We start from the raw sequence: 18,999 nt of genomic DNA, 5'->3' as shown, positions 1-18,999 counted from the left end.
TGGATGCCTGCTTGTTGCAAGGGTTCCTGAATGGCTGAAGGAAGGGAAATAGTGGAGGTAACCGGGCGGGTTACCCATGGTCCACTACATATGTAGTCAAGAATTCATTGTGGAAATGTTTCTACTGTTTTCCATAATTACTAATTTGCCTACTTTTAGAATTTACAGTTTTATTGATGCTTTTTCCAAATCACTTTTTGCAATTTAGTGCATATACTTATTTGTGTAAAAACAATCCAGTAAGTGGGTAAAAGGGTTTTAAGTATAATAATGCATAAAACAAGTTCCTTTCAACTTTAAAGACAAGAATAATACTGAAGTGTAACACCTTGTATGAAAATGTTTGGATGTGAAAATCACAATTACAGTGAACTTGAAAACTAGAAGATATTGGTTTGGTCAGAGAAAGAGAAACTAAAGCGGTGGTAACCGATCATTCTGGACAGGTCAATTCATAATTCAAATGTCTCGAATTATCACTGTAAGGCCATTTATGTAGCATCTAAAAAAAGCATTCATAAAATTAAAATTAGAAAAGGTCCTGAGTTGCTTAGTCAATTATGGTAGGTAGACAACAGATCTCAGCACTGCCGTTTTCTTAGATGTACGTGGATTCCGTTCTTTGATTTAAGGATCAATTGTGGTATTTTAATGGGTGGATTCGCCAGATCGGGTTCCAGCTGGAATCTCTGCAGTGTTAGAATCACAGCTACCTTCATCTCATTCATGGCAAAATTCTGGCCAATGCAATTCCTGAAAATTAAAAAAAAATAAAATAAAAAGAAGTGATCTAACCATAAATTACAAAGGATTTTATAAACATACTCTGCTCACCTTTCACTAGATTGCAACTGAAAGGACTACAGAAACCTCTCTGATTTACATTCCTCTGCTTCTGGTGAAATTAAAGGGACTCTGAATTCACCTAAACAACTTTAGCTTAATAAAGCAGTTTTAGTATATAGAGCATGCCTCAGGTTTTACTGCTCAATTCACTGCTATTTAGGAGTTAAATCACTTTGTTTCTGTTTATGCAGCCATTGCCCTGGCTCTGACTGACAGCCTGCATGAAAAAAAAAACAAAAAAAAAAACTGGTTTCACTTTCAGATGTAATTTACTTTAACAATTGTATCTCTTGCTCTGTAGATTGAACTTTAAATCACATACAAGAGACTCTTGCAGGGTCTAGCAGCTATTAACATAGGGGATAAGAAAATCTTAATTAAACAGAACTTGCAATAAAAGGAAGGATAAACATTAGATGTCTCTTTACAGGAAGTGTTTATGAAGGCTGTGCAAGTCACATGCAGGGAGGTGTGACTAGGGCTCATAAACAAAGGGATTTAACTCCTAAATGGCAAAGAATTGAGCAGTGAGACTGCAGGGGCATGTTCTATACACCAAAACTGCTTCATTAAGCTAAAGTTGTTCAATTACAAAGATTTTTTTTTGTATCTCAATCTGATATCTGGGGAGGAGATTTGACAAAAAAAGGAATACAGAAGGAATGGGGTTGTAAGTCTAATTGAACTGGAAATCTTGAAAATATCTGGTATTTCAACTTTCTTGGTCATAAGTTTCTGGTCACATATACTCCTGCCAATGTACCCCAGAACAAACATGCAGGAATAACCAACTATCCTTTATATTTCTGTTAACTCTATAATACAGGACTTGTAGCAATAAAATGTAAAAATGGATCTGATGTTTAGGCAAAGATTGGAAAACAAAGTATTGTGTCAGGAAACCATATAACCCCTGACTGGCCCCTTTGCTCATGCCCCACAGTGAGATATGTTCTCCAGTGAAGATTCTAAAAGATTACTTATCACAAATGATTGCTTGTTTTTCAGAGCCCCTGTGGATAGAAGAGGTGCTGCCTTTCAATGTTAATCCCTTCCAGGAGGTAGAATCAGTTAGTCATGGCCAACTTATGGTTTGGGTCTTGGTTATTTCGATCCAACTTGCCTGACTACATTTCTGATCTCCTGCCCGTGTGTACTTCCTGCCTTGTATACCTTCCTGTTGGATTCATGTTCCAGTCATCCAGATGAGTTCGCCCCAGACGTGCCCAATAAGGGATTTGAACCTGGGTACTTTGCGTTCCTGGGCCTGCTGTTTCTCCTCTGAGCCACCATACAGCTCACGCAATAGCCTGAAGTTTGGATCTTGCCTTGTATCTAGCACTGGGGGTTGGAATTTACCTGAGATTGCTCCGGTCACTCATGGTTCACCTGTGGCTGATCACTGATTAGACAGGTATAAGACACTGCCTCTCCCTGGGGGTAGTGTCAGTTCATTGACTCTGGTTCCTGTATTGCTGTTTCATGTTCCTGTTTAGGTCCGTATCTGTACTGGGACTTGGAGCATCATCCTGCACAGCCCCATTGCACAGACTCACAGGCCAGGAGAGTTCTTCCCTGACTACTGTGGCCTGTGTTTAATTGCAAGGGTGAGCATATATCTGCGCTACAGACTCCCAGCCAAGGTAAGCCGCTACACCTTGCCTGTCTCGACTACGGCTTGTCCTCTGTGTTTCTGTTACCTGCCTGTGTGTTTTGTTGCTTTCCTGGTCTGGATCGTTAGTCTAGTCTTGTTCCTTCGTAGTTCTACCTTTAAGTTAGCCCGGTCACGCTAAGGTCTAGTAATGCACCTCTCCCTATCCCTGTGAATTTGCCTTTGTTAGGTCGCTGCCTCTCACCTTGCCGAGTATCCTCTAGTGGCAGCCAACCATGACAGTTATTTTTTTAGAGTGAAATTGGTAAATTCTTTCATATTTTTCAACAGTTTCAGAATCTTTTACATTCCTACAATAGCAACGATTTTCATTCATTCATTCCAGTCTATAGAACTATTGGCTTTCTTGAATGATTCCATAAAGCACAGATGTGAAAACATCTTTGAAGAATTTATATTTAGCTAACTCACCCCCAGCACATCACGGTCATCCACACAGGAGTGATGGTGTGGCTAGACATAACCTAAGGTAGGGCAAATGGTCTTCCTAGATCTCTGTTTAGTTTTTTTGCATGAATTTGGTTAGCTTGTTATTCTTTTGAAGAAATAAATTGTGACTATATATCTAGCTCTTTCTAGAGAAAAAAGTTCACATTTTGCAGGTTATTTATCATATATATATTTTAGGAAAGTTTACATGGTAAATTTCAATGACCAGCAGGGGTTATGGTGCAAAGTATTTCCCTTTTGATTAAAGTTACTTTGTAACGTCTAGTGGAATCAGACACCATTAGCCATCCAGATAAATTGAGTTGCGATCTTGGGCCATTTTCAGAGTTTTTCGAAGGAATATAACAAGTTAGACGTTTCTAGAGGTCAGAAAATCTTTAGTTAAATATCTGACACAGAGCTACCCGTTAACTCGTTCTACACTAGCTTCACAATGGATTAAAAATGCTAAAGATCTTAATATATAAAAATACAAAATAAAAAGTTTACATGAAAATCTTAAATGAAAATGGCAACATATAATTTGTATTAAAACAGAGGAATTTTATACCTGGGTCCTGCGGCAAAGGGTACAAAAGCATGCGAGTGTCTGTTGGCAGAATTCTCTGGAGAAAACCTCAACGGGTTAAAAACCTGGAAGATAAAATGATCACACAATGTTACGATCAGGAATGTTAACTGACTCACTTCACACTTTACGGAAATGTCATTGTGATCGACGCACACTTACTCCACTTTTTATGGACATGGTAGTCTACTTAAATTGAACCCTACATGTGCAATGTATTATATGGATAATGCATAAATAAAGTAAAACATTATACAAAAGCCTCTTTGGCAGCATTGCATAAATCCACATACAAAACACATATCACACCAATTTCATATGTTGGAAGGCCATTTGGCCTGAATTTGTGGGAGGAGTTATGATCCTATATAAACCCTACCCCTTACTTACCTTTGTCGTGAAAGCCGTTTGTCTGTCACCATAGTTACCTGCATTTACCGGTCAGCGGGTCCAGCCCAAACCTGCATCAAGCAAGCAGTCTCCCTCCAGCAGCACCTACCGCAGACTCCCGGGCTCATCCACTGGCTGCCCCGCTGCTTTTCCGACTCGCTACCCGGCTGTCGAGCTTACGGTCACGAGACCGGCATGCAAACGTAAGCTTCAACGTGGGAAATAGCGTTCGGCTATTTCCCACTTTTGGCCCTAGATATTACTTACACATTAGTTTAAATCCACCGTTCGGGCAATTTTTTGTCGACCGCAGAGTACACACGAATTTCGTTCTGTCTTACGTTATATTTTACCGAACGCCAATACTCACCTTATGTTCGCCTGTTTCTCACCTTCGTTAGACGAAACACATACGAACGGCTGGGTCACTGGCACCTAATTTCATTAAATCTAAACACTCGCGGGTCTATTATATTTCTCTTGCATGTTCGGCAGCCGAATACAGGTTCTATGCATTTTAATTTCATATTTAAGTATGTTCCTCTATGTACTAATTTAGATCATACGTTCATGGCACTACCTAAGTTTTCCTTACTCTAAATGGCATTTTTTTCTTTTCTTTTTTTTAAACTCACTTTGTCATATTTAATCAAGTGTTCTTGCATAGCAAGACCACTTACTGTTATCTCACATATATATTATTATTCTTATTATAGCCAAATTTACCACCCTAACTCCTCCCACAGTTTTTACACTACATAGACAGTAATATACCAAAACGTGCGGATTGTTCCCGATTGGTGTGCTATTACTTTGTAGAACGTTTCGCCGAATGGTTCACGGAATATCGTCATTCTTGTGGCGAAATTGGTCCCATAGGAATGAATTGCAAAATGTTCAAAGCTAGAGTGGGAGCTGGCAAAAGCTGAAAAATCAGGACATGATTTCTAAACTGCCACCACTCCCTCATTTTCAAGCCCACCTACACAAAACGTTCAGCTATCCCTGTTGTCACTAAAAATGTCCACGGCTAAGCCATAGTCCTGATAGTTTTCACAATATGACCATTTGTTTGCAACTCACGCCGACCATTGACATTCATTGAAACTCCACTCCAGCCAGCTTAAATTTGAAGGGCAATTTCTAAACTGTGACTGTGCCTTCACTGTTCATATTTCAGAGACATACTATACAAGAAAATTTAGGTCTGGGTTTTGTGATTCTCACAATATAAAGCTCTTCGCTGTACGATGTATAGTTTTTAAAATACGACCATTTGAAGATGGCAACCGCCAAAATACTCTGAACTGTGCCAGACTGGAGCAGCAAGTGATGTCATAGACAGGGCCTTTTGTACACCTGCTAATGTTTTTATAAATGTATGTTTTAACCCTTTAAGTCCGGCGGGCGTATATTTACGTCCTTTTAAAAGCGGCTCTAAACGCCGCAGGACGTAAATATACGCCCGCCGTGTTTTTTTTTTACTTACCCGGTCGCCGGTGGTCCCACGCCGGCGATCGCGGTTGGGGGGACTCCCAGGGAGCCCCCCCGTGGCAGATCTTCCTCCTCCGGTCCCTCCCGGTCATGTGAGAGTGAGGTCCTTGCGAGGACCTCACAATCACATGGCCGGTATAGCTGGCTCAGGCATTGCCAGCAGGGGGACCAACTGTAATGACAGTTGGTCCCCCTGCTGGCTGGAAATCAAATTAAATAATGTTAAAAGTGTAAAAAAAAAAAAATAATATATATATGATCTAAGTATATAAGTATATAAGTATATATACACACACACACACACATACACCGTCTAGGTGTATTTTAATTATATATATATATATATATATATATATAATTATATATATTAATATCAAATTACACGTAGACTGATACTGATTAAATATATATATATATATAATTATTGTTATATATATATATATTTATAAATAATATAAAAAAAAATAAATATGTAAATACGTAAAAAAAGTTAAAAAATAATTAAAAATAAAATATTAAAAAATATATAGATGTGTTTTATTTCGTTCTAACTGTATTGTGATATTAATATATATATATATATATTTATATCAAAATACACGTAGAACGAAAGAATATACCGTATATACTCGAGTATAAGCTGACCCGAATATAAGCCGAGGCCCCTAATTTTACCCCAAAAAACTGGGAAAAAACTTATTGACTCGAGTATAAGACTAGGGTGGGAAATGCAGCAGCTACTGGTACATTTCTAAATACAATTAGATCCTAAAAAATTATATTAACTGAATATTTATTTACAGTGTGTGTGTATATAATGAATGCAGTGTGTATATGAATGCAGTGTGTGTGTATGCAGTGTGTATATAATGAATGGAGTGCAGTGTGTGTATGAGTGCAGTGTGTGTGAGTCTGAATGCAGTGTGTATATAATGAATGCAGTGCAGTGTGTGTATGAGTGCAGTGCGTGTATGAGTGCAGTGCGTGTGTGTATGAACGCAGTGTGTATATAATGAATGCAGTGCGTGTATGAATGCAGTGTGTATATCATGAGTGCAGTGTGTGTATGAGTGCAGTGTGTGTATGAGTGCAGTGTGTGTATAATGAATGCAGTGCAGTGTGTATGTATGAATGCAGTGTGTATATGAATGCAGTGTGTGTATAATGAATGCAGTGTGTGTATGTATGAATGCAGTGTGCATATGAATGCAGTGTGTGTATGTGTGAGTGCAGTGTGTGTATGTGTGAGTGCAGAGCATTGGTGGGGGGTGGGCATTTTATTAATTAATTATTATTTTAATATTTTTTTTAATGTTATTATTTTTTTAGGTAACTATTTTTTTCTCTTATTATTAATTGTATTATTTTTTGTTATTATTTTAATATTTTTTTTATTATTATTATTTGTTTTATTATTAATATTTTTATTTTTTCGTCCCCCCTCCCTGCTTGTTAGCTGGCCAGGGAGGGGGGCTCTCACTCCCTGGTGGTCCAGTGGATGGGCTGTAGGAGGGGGCTGTCAGGAAGCTGTAACTTACCTTCACAGCAGCTCCTGTCAGCTCCCTTCTCTCTCCTCCGTCCGTGCATCTCCCAGGTCAGCTCCCTCTGCAACTCTCGCGGCCGCGCGGAGCGTTGCCACGGTAACCCGTGGCAACACTCTGACCCCGCGGCTCTCGCGAGAGTTGCAGAGGGAGCTGACCTGGGAGCTGCACGCACCGGAGAAGAGAGAAGGGAGCTGACAGGAGCTGCTGTGAAGGTAAGTTATAGCTTCCTGACAGCCCCCGGTCCATGTCTGTATTATGGCAATGTAAATTGCCATAATACAGACAACTGACTCGAGTATAAGACGAGTGGGGGTTTTTCAGCACAAAAAATGTGCTGAAAAACTCGTCTTATACTAGAGTATATACCTATATACATAAATATATACGTATATATATACGTATATATACACACACACACACACACACCTATATATAAATAAATATAAATAAAAATATATATATATTTATACACATATATTAATTCTACACATATATCTATGTAATAATTTTACATAATTAGGTATCCTAATTAATTACAATTAGCGGGACCTGCCTGACAACCCATGCCGAAAGTATAAGGAATTTAATTTGCTAGCACTATATTTAACCCTATAACGTTCCAAGACACCATAAAACCTGTACATGGGGGGTACCGTTTTACTCGGGAGACTTCGCTGAACACAAATATTAGTGTTTCAAAACAGTAAAATGTATTACAACGATGATATCGCCAGTAAAAGTGACAAACAGCACTTACACGGACGATATTACTGCTGCAATACTTTTTACTGTTTTGAAACACAAATATTTGTGTTCAGCGAAGTCTCCCGAGTACAACAGTACCCCTCATGTACAGGTTTTATGGTGTTTTCAAAAATTACAGCGTCAAATATAAGGCTTGTGTTTCATTTTTTTCACATTAAAATTCGCCAGATTGCTTACGTTGCCTTTATGACCCTATGGTAGCCCAAGAATGAAAATTACCCCTATGATGGCATACTATTTGCAATAGTAGACAACCCAAGGTATTGCAAATGGGGTATGTCCAGTCTTTTTTAGTAGCCACTTAGTCACAAACACTGGCCAAAATTTGCGTTTTTTGAATTTTTCACACACAAACAAATACTAACGCTAACTTTGGCCAGTGTTTGTGACCAAATGGCTACTAAAAAAGACTGGACATACCCCATTTGCAATACCTTGGGTCGTCTACTATTGCAAACGGTATGCCATTATGGGTGTAAATTTATTTCCTGGGCTACTATACAGTCTCAAAGGCAACGTAACCAATCTGGCGAATTTCAATTTCAAATGTAACACGCTATATTTGACCCTGTAACTTCCCCAAACACCATAAAACCTGTACATAGGGGGTACTGTTTTACACGTGAGACTTTGCTTTTACTGCAATAAAATACACATATTTGGATTCAGCAAACAGTATTATGACATGGACAGTTAAAATGTCATGTAGAACTAAAATTTAAAAAAAAAAAAAAAAAAAAATTATTTTCTCCCATGTTTTTCATATTAAATTATGTTTCATAGCTAAATATTTGATATTAAATGAAAGCCCTGTTTCCCCTGAATAAAATGATACATAATAAGGGGGGGGGGGGGTGCATTTAATATGAAAGAGGTGAATTACGGTTTGACAGACATATAGCGCAAATGCCAGGTTTTGTTTACATTTTGTTTCGTTCACAACTTGTACATTTGGCTGCGGTGTTAAGGGGTTAATGTAACTGTGAAGCACTAAGCACTTTGGGCAACAACGTTGCAATTAAATGTGCTATATAAATAAATAATAACAGTTACTCTGCCCACTCCAGTTGTAGACTACTGGTGGAGGCAAGAACACTTCACACAATTTCCCCAGACATTGTAGGGGGGGGGGGGGGGGGGGGGAGAAGAGAGAGAGAGAGAGAGAGAGAGAGAGAAACAGTTACCATCCCCCCCGTTACTTTTTTTTTCCTTCTATTTCCCTCCTTCACCCCCTCCTCTTTCTAAAGAGCCAAGCCCCACAAACCTCTAAAAAAAATTATCAAACTCCACACTCACTTTTCCAGTAACACTTATGTTTCAAAATCTCCGTTTATATTATAATACTATACTCAGGTTCCTTAATATTTAAAAAGGTTATAGGTTCAAAACGTACCTGGTCTAAGATTCCTCACAAATGTCAACAACAATCTCATTATTATAATCCACCGTATTACTACCATATTTAACCGTAAATGTTTTTTGTCATTCAGTTCTACATATCATTACTTAGAAAAAAAATCTCATTTCTGATTGGATGTTCCAATTTTTGGCGCCAAATTCGAATTAATTCTGTTCTTATTTAACACCTACTAGCCAGGTATCACTGTTATTCCATTTGAAAAAGTCTTTTTGACGAAACGCGTTATGGATATCTAATATGGTGTTCTTTTAAATATATTAAAGTATTTTTGGTCATTTTCTTGTGCCAATTACAGGGGCGGGCTGGGAAGGGGGGCAGGGAGGCAATTGCCCCCCAGGCCGCCCTAAACCCAGGGGCCAGGGCTGCCCACATCCAGCAAAAAAGGAAAATCTGAATCCCCTGCCTCTGGCCCTGGCCCTGCCTCTGGCTGGGGACTCGGATTTTTCAACTTACCTCACTCTTCCTGTAGCCTGCAGCCAGTGGAGTCAGCCGGCCTCTCCTGATGATGTCAGGAGTAGGGGGCATGACTTTTACTGCTCTTCTCCCAGGACCGCTGGGGAGTCTGGGAGAAGAGCAGAGGAAGCCACGCCCCCTCCTCCTGACATCATCAGGAGAGGCCGGCCGACTCCACTGACTGCAGGCTCCAGACTTCACTGACTGTTGCTGTATGCTGGCTGCTGCCCACCCCTCCCTGGCTTAACCCCTTCAGGACCGGACTGTTTTTGCGATGTTTGTACGTTAAGGACCAGAGCTATTTTAACACTTTTGTGGTGTTTGTGTTTAGCTGTAATTTTCCGCTCTCTCATTTACTGTTCCCATACAAGTTATATATTGTTTTTTTCAGGACAAGAAGGGCTTTCTTTACATACCATTATTTGTATCATTTCATATCATTTACTTTAAAAAAAATAGTAAAATATGGTGAAAAAAACCCAAAAAAACGTGTTTTTTGACTTCTACTTAAAAAATATTTTACTGATCTACAAAATCGAATGAAACAAACTGCTAAATAGATTAAACATTTTGTCCTTAGTTTAAAAACACCCAATGTTTACGTGTTTTTTTGCTTTTATTTGCAAGTTATAGGGCTATAAGTACAAGTAGGAAATTGCGGTTTCAAAATTTACATTTTTCAAATGTATCAATAGTGACATTGTACCACTGTTATGTCATAAATCTCCAAAAAACACCCCACATGTATATATTTTTCTTAAACTAGATAACCCAGGGTATTCATCTAAGAATATTTTGATACTTTCTATGCAGCCATTTTACCATAAACCTTTGTCAAACTTTGCATAGGTAGTTTATTTTTTTTATTTTTTTCACATAAATTGCAATTCAGGTATAAATTCACAGATTTTGTTAGGTGTCACTACCAAACAACACCCCAATATGTGTTCAGTAACATCTCCCGAGTACAGGGATACCCCCCATGTATAGGTGTTTTGGGTTGTTTGGGGGCTAAAAGGCCACATTTTGCAGGTGCGCATATCAGTTTCCCAGCTCGGAATTTTGACATGTAGTCAACCTGCATGCATGTCCTATTTGGGACATTTTTGAAGCCGGCCAATGTATTTTACCCCCATCAAACCATATATTTTTGAAAAGTAGACACCCTAGGGTATTTCACATGGTGGAATTTTTACACTTTCCATGCACTAATTCTACCATCAGGCTTTGTCAAACATTGAGTTAGTAATTTTTTTTCTGTTTTTTTCACACACATTGTACTTTAGGCATGAATTAACAGATCCTGTTATGTGTCACTGCCAAACAACACCCCAACATGTGTTCAGTAACATCTCCCGAGTACAGGGATACCCCCCATGTATAGGTGTTTTGGGTTGTTTGGGGGCTAAAAGGCCACATTTTGCAGGTGCGCATATCAGTTTCCCAGCTCGGAATTTTGACATGTAGTCAACCTGCATGCATGTCCTATTTGGGACATTTTTGAAGCCGGCCAATGTATTTTACCCCCATCAAACCATATATTTTTGAAAAGTAGACACCCTAGGGTATTTCACATGGTGGAATTTTTACACTTTCCATGCACTAATTCTACCACCAGGCTTTGTCAAACATTGAGTTAGTACATTTTTTTCAGTTTTTTTCACACACCTTGTACTTTAGTCCTGAATTATCAGATCCTGTTATGTGTCACTGCCAAACAACACCCCAATATGTGTTCAGCAAGATCTCCTGAATACAGTGATACCACCCATGCATAGGCTTGTCGGGTTCTTTGGGGGCTAAAAGGCCACGTTTGGCAGGTGCGCTTATCAGTTTCCCAACTTGGAATTTTGACATGTAATCAACCTGCGCCCATGTCCCATTTGAGCCAATGTATTTTACCCCCATCAAACCATATATTTTTGAAAAGTAGACAACCCAGGGCATTTTAAATTGTGGTATTTTAACACTTTTCATGCACTGAATTCTACCACCAGCCTTTGTCAAACTTTTGGATAGTAATCTTTTTTTGTTTCTTTGTCACACACATTGTACTTTAGGCATGAATTAACAGATCCTGTTACGTGTCACTGCCAAACACTGCCCAATATGTTCAGCAACATCTCTTGAGTACAGTGATACCCCCCATGTATATGGTTGCCGGGTTGTTTGGGGGCCAAAAGGCAACAATCAGAACTTGTACATGTCAGTTTTTCAACTTGATATATAGGTATGCTTGGTCTATCTTCAGTTTGACATATTTTTGTACCCCCCAGTTAATGTTACCATCATGCCAATATGTATAGTATATATTTTTATAAAGTAGACATCAAATGTTATAGAGGATGGGGTGTTTTGACTTCTTTCCCCCAACCATTTTGCCCCCCAAAGAAAGTGTAGTGGTATTTTCTTTATTCTGGTTTTTATGCACACGTCATCTGGTTTTGGACAGCTGGTTATGTGTTACTGCCAGAAAACTTGTTAGGCCAAATGTGCAGGTAGCAAATGTACATTTAGCAGCAATCTTTAAACTGACTCCTGCAAATAGAATCTAAATGGAGATTTGGGGGAAGGAAACTGACTAACAAAAAAATGGCTGCTTTCCAAAGAAACAGAAAATAAAATAAAAATTCAGGAACACTTCTTACAACTGTTCTGTGTGGTACTGCTTGAAACATGTTCCTACACAGAGTCCTGGTTTCGAAGGACAATCAGGACAGTGAAAAGGGGTGTCTGTCCTTTTCCCGTTTTTAAAACAGACCCGGCAACGTTTCTGGGGGGTTTTTTTTCTAGCAGTTGGCGGTAACTTAAAAATAAAATGTCTGGACTCAGCTTGCACCGTTGTTGGAACTTGTCCATCTCCATAAATTGTTAAAGAAATTATTTTCAATTGAAATTGGAGAAAGGTGATTTTCCCTGGATTATTTTTTTTAAAAAGTAAAAATTAGTTGTGGGTTGCTATTTGCATCAGATATATAGCCACCTTTTTATACCATGCTTTGGTTTTTCGTAAAATAAGATACGGCTGCATAAGCTGATCAGCCAAATCAACACCACCCATGTACTTATTATACGCCCTGATGCAAACCGGTTTGGACTCTACTTTGCCCCGGACAGAGACGTCGGACATGCGTTCATCATGGATGGTGGTGAGCATTTGGACATCCTTCTTGTCCCTAAATTTTAGTGCAAGCACCTCAGCTTTCCGAAGTGCTTTACATTCGCCTTTTTTTAATTTTGCATCTATGAGAGATCGTGGAAAATCTTTGGAATTTTTTCTGGCAGTGCCGCAGGCCAGTGTCTGTAAAGCATAAAGGGTTTTAAATAGACGGACACTACTATAAAAATTATCCACATAAAGGTGGTAACCTTTATTAAACAAGGGGTTTAGTAGGTCCCATACAAGTTTCCCACTTGTCCCCAGGGAGTCAGGACAGTCAGGAGGGTCCAGTTGACCATCTTTCCCCTCATATACACGAAAGGCAAATGTGTATCCGCTTTCGCTCTCACACAGTTTGTACAGTTTAATGCCATACCTAGAGCGCTTTGAGGGGATGTATTGTCTGAACCCGAATCTCCCTTTGTATTTCATTAGAGATTCATCTATGGATAAATTTTGTTGGGGGGTATAAACATCCGAAAATTTGTCCTGAAAATGGTCTAGCAGTGGGCGTATTTTATAAAGCCTATCGTATTGGGGGTGATCTCTAGGGTGACAGAGGGTATTGTCACTGAAATGTAAAAATCTCAGCAGTAACTCGTATCTGGCTCTAGGCATGGTTTGGGAGAATACTGGACTCGACATTATTGGGTTGGTGCTCCAGTATGAGCGAATCGATGGCTTTTTTATAATCCCCATGAGCGATGTGAGAGCCCAGAATTTTTTAAGCTCTGGGACATCTGTGGGATGCCAGTCATGCTCCCTGGCTGTATAGCTACCTGGATTGTTGTCAATAAATTGGGTAGCATACAAGTTAGTCTGGGAAGCAATCTCCTCCCAGATGGTATCCCCTAAAAATAGTTCTACATACTGCATTGGGGAGAAGCCATCCACATTAACATTAATGCCTGCGTTGGCACTAAAAGGGGGGACGTTGGGCTCGGCTAACTGTGGAGGTACCCAATCCTCCTCCACATTTGGCATAGCAGAGGAAGCACAGCTTCTTTCTTCAGCCGGCTCACACACAGATGACATGTCGTCTTGACTAGACATGTCAGAAAACTGACCTGGGTCAAAATCTGACGCAGTGTCAGTGGCGTCAGAGTCTGACGCCAAGAAGGCATATGCCTCCTGCAAGTTATACATACGCTGCATGTTTTACACACGACTAAAACAAATTACAAACACACAAATTTTTTTTTATACTTTTTTTTTTTTTTTTTTTACTAAAACAGACTAAACAGCAATCCCTAAACTAACTCCTGTCACAAAAATCTAATGGAGATTTGGGGGAAGGAAACTGACAGACTACGACAGACTACGACAGACTACGACAGACTACGACAGACTACGACAGACTACGACAGACTACGACAGACTAAGACAAATATTTTTAAAACAAATTTAACCCTTTAAGGGCAAAAAAAAAAAAGACAGACAGTACAAATGCACTGCTGAAACAGATCTGGCAGGGAAGGGGTTAAAATGGATTTTGAATTCACTGCTGATACTTTTTACAACTCTCTGGAACACTCTGCTGCAACAAACTATCACGATCTCTGTCTCTCTCGCCTCACAAAACGCTACAGAGGAGAGAGGGGCAGAGATCACTGTCAAAGTGAGTGTTTGTAACACCCACTTTGACAGCAGCCAATTGTGAGCGATCGCGGATCGCTCACACACCGTAATTGGATGTTACTATCTGCCTGGGATGTCTGGCAGATAGTTACATCATAGTACGGGCAAGAGCGATCTTTGATCGCTTCCTGCAGCCCGTTTTCCGCTATGACGGTTCAGGACCGTCAGCGGTCCAAACGCACGTTTTACCGCTGACGGTCCTGAACCGTCCGCGGTCGTGAAAGGGTTAAGGTAAGACTCGGGGAGGGGGAAATACACTTTAGGTTTTTTTTTATTCCCCTCCTCAGCCCTGCCCCCCCTTCCTCCCTCCTCAGCCCTGCCCCCTCTCTTCCCCCCCTCCTCAGCACCTGTCCCCTCCTCAGCCCTGCCCCCTCTCTTCCCCCCTCCTCAGCCCCTGTCCCCTCCTCAGCCCTGCCCCCCTCCTCTTCCCTCCTCCTCAGCCCCTGCCCCCTCTCTTCCCCCCTCCTCAGCCCTGCCCCCTCTCCTCAGCCCTGCCCCCCCTCCTCAGCCCCTGCCCCCCCTCCTCAGCCCCTGCCCCCCCTCCTCAGCCCCTGCCCCCCCTCCTCAGCCCCTGCCCCCCCTCCTCAGCCCCTGCCCCCCCTCCTCAGCCCCTACTCCCCCTCCTCAGCCCCTACTCCCCCTCCTCAGCCCCTACTCCCCCTCCTCAGCCCCTACTCCCCCTCCTCAGCCCCATGTCCCCTCAGCCCTGCCCCCCTCCTCAGCCCCTGCCCCCCTCCTCAGCCCCAGTCCCCCTACTCAGCCCCAGTCCCCCTCCTCAATCCCTGTCCCCCTCCTCAATCCCTGTCCCCCTCCTCAGCCATCCCCTGTCCCTTAGTCAGGCACTGGTCCCTTAGTAAGGCTCTGTCCCACCCTTTCCCTGCTCCTTTTTTCCCCCTATTAGCTCCTGCCCCCTTTCTCAGCCCCATGCCTCCCACTACAGCCCCATAACATCCCCACTACAGCTCCTCTTCCCCCAATTGCAACCCATATCACCCACACCACAACCCCTTTCCTAAATTGTAGCCATCAACCTACTTAAGCCCCTATCCCCCCTACATTTCCTAAACCCCCCAATTACAGTTTATACCGTCCACTACAGCCCCTGTCCCCCCACTACAGCCCTGTCCCTTTACCCAGCCACTGTCTACTGGTTTTAAAAGTGTAAAGTTTGGGTGTATGTGTGTGTCAGTATGTCTGTGTGTGTGTGTGCGTGCCAGTATGTCTGTGTGTGCGTGCAAGTATGTCTCTGTGTGTGCCAGTTTGTGTGTGTGTATGTCAGCCAGTATGCCTGTGTGTGTGTGTGTGTCAGTATGCCTGTAACAGTGTGTCTTTCTGTGTGTGTCTGTGTGCCTGTCAGTGAGTGTGTGCCTGTCAGTGAGTTTGTGTTTTTTAGTGTGCGCCAAATCAGCAAGTGTGTGTGTGTGCTTGTCATTGAGTGTCTGTTTAGGTGACTGCTACCCCCACCCCCCCTTTCAATCACATGGGAAAGGTGTTTTTACTCTCCTTTTGGTGCAATGGGCCACTTGACTGGATTTGCCCCCCAGGCCATAGGCTGCCAGCCCTCCCCTGGCCAATTACCTTTTTTATAAACACATAATCTATTTTACCCTGGCTTTTTAGTATTATCTTATTCACCTTTTATTGGTTTTATGTAAAACCTCTGAAATACATCTTTGGAAGTTTCCTGTACCTAAAGAAATCCTTAGGTGGGGATAAATCCACCCACGCTGTCATCACAGAGCAGTTGGTCTGCTCTTGTCTTGTAAGTACATTCTTTTATTCTTTTATCAATATTACCATACAGTGAGCACTATTGGTTGTCTCTTTTTATCCGAGAATTGGACAACAGTGACGGAGAGGAATCCATTTATATCCCACAAGCGGGGATTAAACCGCTGTATGCGCTTCACCCCAGAGCTGGTTATTAGCTCTGGCAAATGTGAGTTTTATATTATTACTCCTTTACGTCTATATTTGAATTTTACATACTGCACCATTGGTTGTCCTTCTCTCTTTTCATCTTTCATATAAAGTGGAACCACTGCAATAGTAGAAGACCTCATCACTAAAGACCATTTGTAAGGATAATATATTTGGACTTTTTATTACCGATTGTGGCGCAGCCTTTTTTATTGTTTTTCTTGTCTTATTTTAAAGGGTTTGAGGGATTCCTTTTAAGGTTGCTGCCTATAAGTTAAGTAAGCGCTGTCTCATTCTTCCATTTTTATATCATTACTTAGACCTGCATCATTACCGCAGCTCGCCAAGTCCTACGCCATCGACAACATAAAGGCTACCTGGTTCCCTGCAGTATCAGCTATTGGTACTCTTACTATGTTTAAGTTTCTTCTTAAGGCCTCACTTTGCCTTCATTTAATTTGTTTCAAGGGGCTTGTCTCTAATTTACGGACCTACGTTCAGGTCCCTCAGCTTACGTTCTTACGTTACAGTATCTCTGATACACACCTACCCATACGTTCAACATTTCTACACTCATTATACTAGTGGCACATCTCAGGCCCACTAGCATCTTTTTCCCCCAAGGTTTCCCGGACCGGGCCCGTTCTCTGCAGAAGCAAGACAATATTGTAATCTTCCTGCGCATTGCCCAAAGAAAGAGGACAAACTCAAGGTTAAGTATCTACATACGTTATATCACACCATTCTAAGAGACAAGCCCCATCAGGCTAGAAAACTGGCATTGAGGGTTAGACGCTGGCCTTAACTAGCCTAAGTAACACTACGGTCCCGCGAGGTCTACACCCCCACCTCATACACATAGGTTCAGCCCCACGACCAAATCATAGTTCGCTACCTCGCTGGCCCTTCTTTAGGGCTACAGTTATGGCTTCCCAAGTCACGGCCACACGTTTTGAATCTCTTACGGTAACCGAGAGACCGACACCCTGCCACCACGTTCAAGTGGCCACAAAATTCCCTCGGCCAAAATCATAGGTAGAGCCTCTCTCCGCCACTTGGCTCTAACACAGCCTCACCTGTCACTTGGTCCTAGAAAATGTTTTTGCTTCAGCACTAGCTAGCAGGCCAGTTCTCCGAAGGTCTCATCCACACCCCTAAGACACATTACTTATCCAAATCATTATTTCTTTTTCAGAATGTCACAAGAATCCATCCCAATAATCGGTCTGCTGTTGGACGAAATACCTAGCACGCCAGTCAGGCCTGGGTCTCCAAAGGAATCCATCACCCCTTCTACCCTCAGTTACCTGGGATACTGGTACATTCCAAAAATGTCAGCAGAGCTCAGTCACAGGGGTATCCCCTCTCCAGCCACTACCAGTAAGGCAGGACTACACAAGCTCACGACGGCTCAGGCCAACATCCCCAGGCCCGGCTCTAGTTCCCAAGGGCCATCAGCTTACTCCTCAGATTCCAATCAGGAGACCCCGGTCGCTATCCCGGCCAGCCTCCAAATGATCAACAGGCTTAAGTGGAATCGGCTATAGCCACACCAGGTGTCTCATTAAGCCCAGCAGGCCCTCAACTGGCGATCTCGGTCATACAGTCTGACTTACCCCTCATTTCCCTCCCCGTCCCCCACCATCCACTATCACTACTCCATATGTCTCACCGGACCATTCTTTTCCACTCACATGGGCCTTATCGCCATTCCCACCGGTACACTCATATGCCCCAACCTATTATCTACATCCATTGACCCTCTTACGGTGGACCACCTTCTGTCCACAGCAATCATACGCTGGTTTCACGATCGCCTCTTTTCCGGTCCTCACATTTCTCATCTTGGCGTACCATTCCCATCGAGGTAGCCATTCACAATACCCTTTTATACATCTGATCATAGTCCCCTTCCTCACCGCACTCTACTTCCATTCCAAACATCAAAACTCCTCATTCCCGTTAAGGAGTTCTCACTGCACTACGCAAATCGACCATGCCATACAAGCTATCACTTCAGCAAGTAGTACGGCTTGGTTGAGCAAGTCAGACTTATCCAACGCCTTTAACCACTTAAGGACACATGTCATGTGTGACATGTCATGATCCCCTTTTATTCCAGAAGTTTGGTCCTTAAGGGGTTAATCTACTACCTATTCACCCTCCACAATGGCACCTTGTCTACGTTTGGCTCTAGAAGCAGCCCTAAGTATTCAACATCTTCGCACAAACCCTCTGCTGGCCGTTCCTAAAAATATTCAGGTCATCCACTATATGGATTAATTTTTTGTTGATTTAGCAGGTTCACAAACACCTAATAGTGTTCACACCACCGCAGCCTCCTTTTCACAACACGCGGGGTCCCTCTGTCACCAGGCAACCTCGGGTTAGGTATGCCTGGCCCACTGTGACGGATGCCTTGACGGCCTTTAGAGAGACTTCTACTTTGTCAGATCTACTCCAACGTGGTGGCCACCCTCACATGGGATCACCTTTGGACCGGCAAGGCAGTTAAATGCTGCTCTGACAACTCCGCAGCCTGTGATTTCATTAGCAAGGGTGGTCATACTCGCCGCCACTGTGGCTAATACGCATGCTAATTTGGCAGGTAGAAACCCCTCAGTTCTTTCTAGTCTAAATTTTTATTCCTGGTGTCCACTACACAACTGCTGACACTTT

General features: G+C 42.0%; 1 protein-coding gene across 2 annotated transcripts in view; it reads right to left on the bottom strand.

Moving 5' to 3' along the window:
* Positions 1–315: 315 nt before the first annotated feature.
* The window catches only part of LOC134568995 (cytochrome P450 4B1-like), a 44,237-nt gene continuing 25,553 nt past the window's right edge, over positions 316–18,999 (bottom strand). For both annotated transcript variants that reach the window (XM_063427768.1, XM_063427769.1), the window contains 2 exons: positions 3,519–3,601; positions 316–753 (listed from right to left, as the gene is read on the bottom strand). In XM_063427768.1, the coding sequence (XP_063283838.1) occupies positions 582–753; positions 3,519–3,601 (255 nt within the window). In that variant the 3' untranslated portion in view covers positions 316–581. The remainder of the gene's footprint in view (positions 754–3,518; positions 3,602–18,999) is intronic.

Source organism: Pelobates fuscus, chromosome 7 (assembly GCF_036172605.1).
Source record: "Pelobates fuscus isolate aPelFus1 chromosome 7, aPelFus1.pri, whole genome shotgun sequence".
Taxonomy (NCBI): domain Eukaryota; kingdom Metazoa; phylum Chordata; class Amphibia; order Anura; family Pelobatidae; genus Pelobates; species Pelobates fuscus.
The sequence above is the reverse complement of the archived record's forward strand: the minus strand, read 5'-3'. Positions and strand labels throughout refer to the sequence as shown.